This window comes from Trichosurus vulpecula, chromosome 7 (assembly GCF_011100635.1).
Source record: "Trichosurus vulpecula isolate mTriVul1 chromosome 7, mTriVul1.pri, whole genome shotgun sequence".
Lineage (NCBI taxonomy): Eukaryota > Metazoa > Chordata > Mammalia > Diprotodontia > Phalangeridae > Trichosurus > Trichosurus vulpecula.
In genome coordinates this window covers 264733796-264738096 of record NC_050579.1, presented here as the reverse complement: position 1 = coordinate 264738096, position 4301 = coordinate 264733796, and the positions used below count along the sequence as shown (strand labels likewise).

Below are 4301 nucleotides of genomic sequence, written 5' to 3'. Positions count from 1 at the left end.
GACCAGAGATAGGGGATGAAATGGCTAAAGTGAAACTGGTTGCCTCAAGAAGCAATGTGTTTCCCATCTTTAAAGGTGTTCAAGCCACATGATGGATATGTTATAGTAAGGATTCTTTTTGGGTATGAGAAAGTCTAGATGGTCACTATGATTTACTTATAGATATGCTTTAAAAATTCTAAATATTTGATAGCTATTTTGGCTTTGAAACAGTTTTTTTTTTTAATTCTGGCATTGTTTTGATCCAATTCTGCTTCTGTTGATTCCCATAGGTACAGGCTACTGAAGATCATGTCAGGGAGCAATGAAAGTCTTCCAGAAGTGTTTATCTTATTAGGTTTCTCAAACCATGCATGGCTGGAACTTCCTCTGTTTCTCATTCTCCTTTTCATCTACCCCTTGGCTCTGCTGGGCAACATCTCTATCATTCTGGTCTGTATACTGGACTACCACCTCCACAGCCCCATGTATTTTTTCCTCTCTAATCTCTCCTTGGTGGATATCTGTTACACCACAAGCATTGTTCCCCAAATTTTATTCAACTTGGGAAGTTCAAAGAAGACAATCAGTTATATGGGATGTGCTATTCAACTTTACTTCTTCCATTTTATGGCGGCCTCAGAGTGTCTTCTCCTAGCCGTCATGTCTTTTGATCGCTATGTGGCTATCTGCAAACCACTTCGCTACACCCTAATCATGAATCATCAGATCTGCATCTTACTCGTGTCCATTGTATTTTCAAGTAGCCTGATTTATGCTGTGTCAGAGACTGCTTTGACATTGCAGCTGCCAATGTGTGGACACAATGAATTAGATCACGTGGTATGTGAGATTCCTGTACTGATCAAGGCAGCATGTGGTGATAAGAGTTCCAATGAACTTGGGCTTTCTGTGGTCTGTGTATTTTTCCTTGCCATTCCTTTGGCCTTGGTTATTACATCCTATGCCTATATTGGGCAGGCTGTTATGAAAATTCAGTCTGCTGCGGGGAGGAAGAAAGCTTTTGGAACCTGTTCATCCCATCTCATTGTTGTCTTATTATTCTATGGCCCTGCAATTAGTATATATATCCAGCCCCCTTCTTCTATCACCAGAGATCAGCCTAAATGTATGGCTCTTTTCTATGGTGTTGTGACCCCTACACTCAATCCCTTCATCTACACCCTGAGAAATAAAGATGTGAAAGGGGCTCTAGGCAATCTATTGAGAAGAATCTTCAGGTCCAAGGGAGGATTCACATTCAATGTCAAATAAGTCTGACTAAGGTCTAAATCATTCTCAAAATGATGTAGCAAAGAGAACCTTGGATTTCAAGTTAGGTGACTTGAGTTCAATTGTCAACTCTACTACTTGATACCTGTTTCATATTGGTTAAGAAACTTTAATTTTTCTAGACCCATTTTTCTCACATTTGATATCATGAGGATGAACTGATTTATATCTGATATTTCTTTAATCTCTAGATGCTATGACTGTAAGAGGTCTACTGCTACCACTATCTCATATGGTCATCTAGGTCTTGAACTTATCCTTCATCCTAAAATGTCTGAGGGCTCTCAGGTTTTGGACAGTAGTGGTAGATGCCTTGTGTTGTCTACAATTTGTGCCTAATTTAATATCTACAGTAGTGCATATTGCAGGTACTTGAATGAGTGAATCAAGCAAATCTATAATATTCAAAGCCACTTTTCCAAATTTAAAAGCTAATATGTACCGTAGTTTATTGCTTAGAATAATATTAAATTGAGAACTATGTTGAAAGTTGAGATTATAATAAATATAATAGAAATTAAACAAGAAATATTTTAATAAAGTTCAACTTAACAGGAAACAGTTGCCTTGGAGGAAAAGTGAAATTATCAGGACAAGAAAGACATTTCTGATATGCCCAAAATGGAGAGATTCAAATATGATATTGTAATAATCAAATGTCATCTTGATGTAGATGTAAACTAAACTCAACTAAGTTTTGTAAGAGTGATAGGAGAATGTCTGGAAAACTTGTATTTTGGTTATGACCAGATCTGGCACTCAGGCAGAGAAATGTATTTAGCAAGAAAAAGTAATAAATATGTTAGAATTTCCCCTCCCAAACAAATATGTATGAGTTGAAATAAATCTGGAGTTCTTAGAAATTCCTCTTTTGCTTAGTTTTGACTTGCATATGGGATCAATGAAAATCTATAGATTACAAAACAAATTGCATCAAGATTTTAATAAAAAAGTAGTCTATTAACATTAATGTTTATACCACAAAACAGTTTTAAGATAACCAGATCAGACACCTCTCACAGATAAGGCTAAGAAGAGAATTCTTAGCTAAATAAGTGTAACAGGGACTATCGATACAAAAGAAAATTTGCATTGAATGAAACTGAAAATCTTTTGCATTAATAGAATCATTGCAGCTAGATGAATGAGGGAATCTGCTAATACTAAAAAAAATCTTTCCATGATATATCTCCAGTGAGGGTCTGATATCAAAGACATAAAAGGAAATGAGAAAAACATATAAGACCAAGAGCCATTGCTTAAAGGATAAGTGAAGCCAACAATATAACAATTTTTCAAATGTAGAATTAGAAAATACTAATAATCATATGAAATACTTTCCCCAATTACCATTAATAAGAGAAATACAAATTAAAATATCTTTGAGGTCCCATTTCACCTTTGATAAATTGGCAAGGATGACAAAATCTGCAAATTGTTAATTTTGGAAGAGTTGCAAAAGACATGTATACCAGTTTTGTTGTGGGAACTCTTACATTGGTGAAACTGTTAAATTGGAAAGCAATTTGGGAATACACTAAGAAAGTGACTAAATTATCTGTACCTTTTGACCAAAAATCTCACTACGAGGCATATTTCCAAGGATGTCAGAAACAGAGAGAAAGATTCTACATGCACCAAAATATTCATAGCAACACTTTCTGAAGTGGCAATGAACTTGAAATCAATTAATCAGTAAACATTTATTAAGGGGCTGCTATGTGTCAGGCACTGTACTTAGCGCAGGGGATACAAAAACAAACAAACAAAAAAAACACTTAATATAGTCCCAACCCTCAAGCAGCTTCAAATGTAATGAAAAAATAGAAGACCATTAATTACGAAATGGCTACACTAATTCTTGTACAAGGCACTCCCTTTTCACTCACAAGGCAGACAAAGCAGGCTAACTGAAGCATAAAAGAAGAGAGAGAGAGAGAGAGAGAGAGACAAAGAGAGAGAAAGAGACAGACACAGACACAGACAGAGACAGACAGACAGAGACAAAGACAGAGGGACAGGGACAGAAACAGAGGCAGAGAGATAGAAACAGAGACAGAGAGAGACAGAGACAGAGAGACAGAGGGAGAGGGAGAGAGAGACAGAGAGACAGAGACAGAAAGAAAGAAAGAGACAGAGAGAGAAAGGCAGAAACAGAGACAGAAGCAGTCAGACAGAGGCAGAGAGTGGCAGAGAGACAGAGACAGAGAGACAGAGATAGAGAGAGAGAACTCAAAATGGAGGAATTGGGAAAGACTTCATGTGACCCATGAACTGAACCTTGAAGCAAACCAGGGATCAGGAGAGATGAAGCTGAGGGGGGATTACATTCCAGGTCTGTGTAAGGGAGGCTAGGTGCCACAGTAGATCGCATACTGGACCTAGAATCAGGAAGACTTTAATTCAAATCTAGTCTCATACAAGTGATCCTGAGAATGTCACTTAACCTCTGTTTGGCTCAGTTTCCTCATCTGTAAAAGTGGCTTAATAATAGTACCTATCTCCTAGGGTTTTGTGAAGATAAAATGAGATCATGTTTTTAAAGTACTTTGTAAATCTCAAAGGGCTATTTAAATGCTAGCTATCATTATGTATGTGGATCTCAAGGTCAACAGAAATAAGAAATCGAATAAGAAGTACCAAGAGCAGAAAGTGGATAAGTTTATTGGAACATACGGTTCCTGAAACACTATATAATACACAGTAACCACAAAAAATAGGCTGGAGCCAGATTATGAAAGAAATTTTATATCAGGTAGGGAATGTATATTTAATCCTAGAGACCATGGAGATCCAATAAAGGTTCCCAGTCTTCTATGCTATTCCTTTTAGTCTTGCTGGGTGGCTGAGTTGCTGATTATTTGAGAAGGCAATCTGTATTAAGATGTGAATGATTGAGAAAGGTGAGGAATAATTGCATTGTCACACCTCTCAAAAGCATTCTATTTTAATAGGAGCATAATAACAAATTTTTATTCAGCTTTATGATAATAAAGACATTCATATACATTTTTCTCATAGGAGGTAAT

General features: G+C 36.6%; 1 protein-coding gene across 1 annotated transcript; it reads left to right on the top strand.

The window, feature by feature from the left end:
• The first annotated feature begins 228 nt into the window (after positions 1 to 228).
• Positions 229 to 1254, top strand: LOC118857961 (putative olfactory receptor 2B3). Its single transcript, XM_036768415.1, has one exon. It carries the CDS (start codon positions 292 to 294, stop codon positions 1252 to 1254), a length of 963 nt encoding a protein of 320 aa, XP_036624310.1. The 5' UTR covers positions 229 to 291.
• Positions 1255 to 4301: the final 3047 nt, after the last annotated feature.

Excerpts from the sequence above, each read along its gene's own strand:
- LOC118857961 (XM_036768415.1), top strand. The coding sequence starts at position 292 with ATGTCAGGGAGCAATGAAAGTCTTCCAGAAGTGTTTATCTTATTAGGT.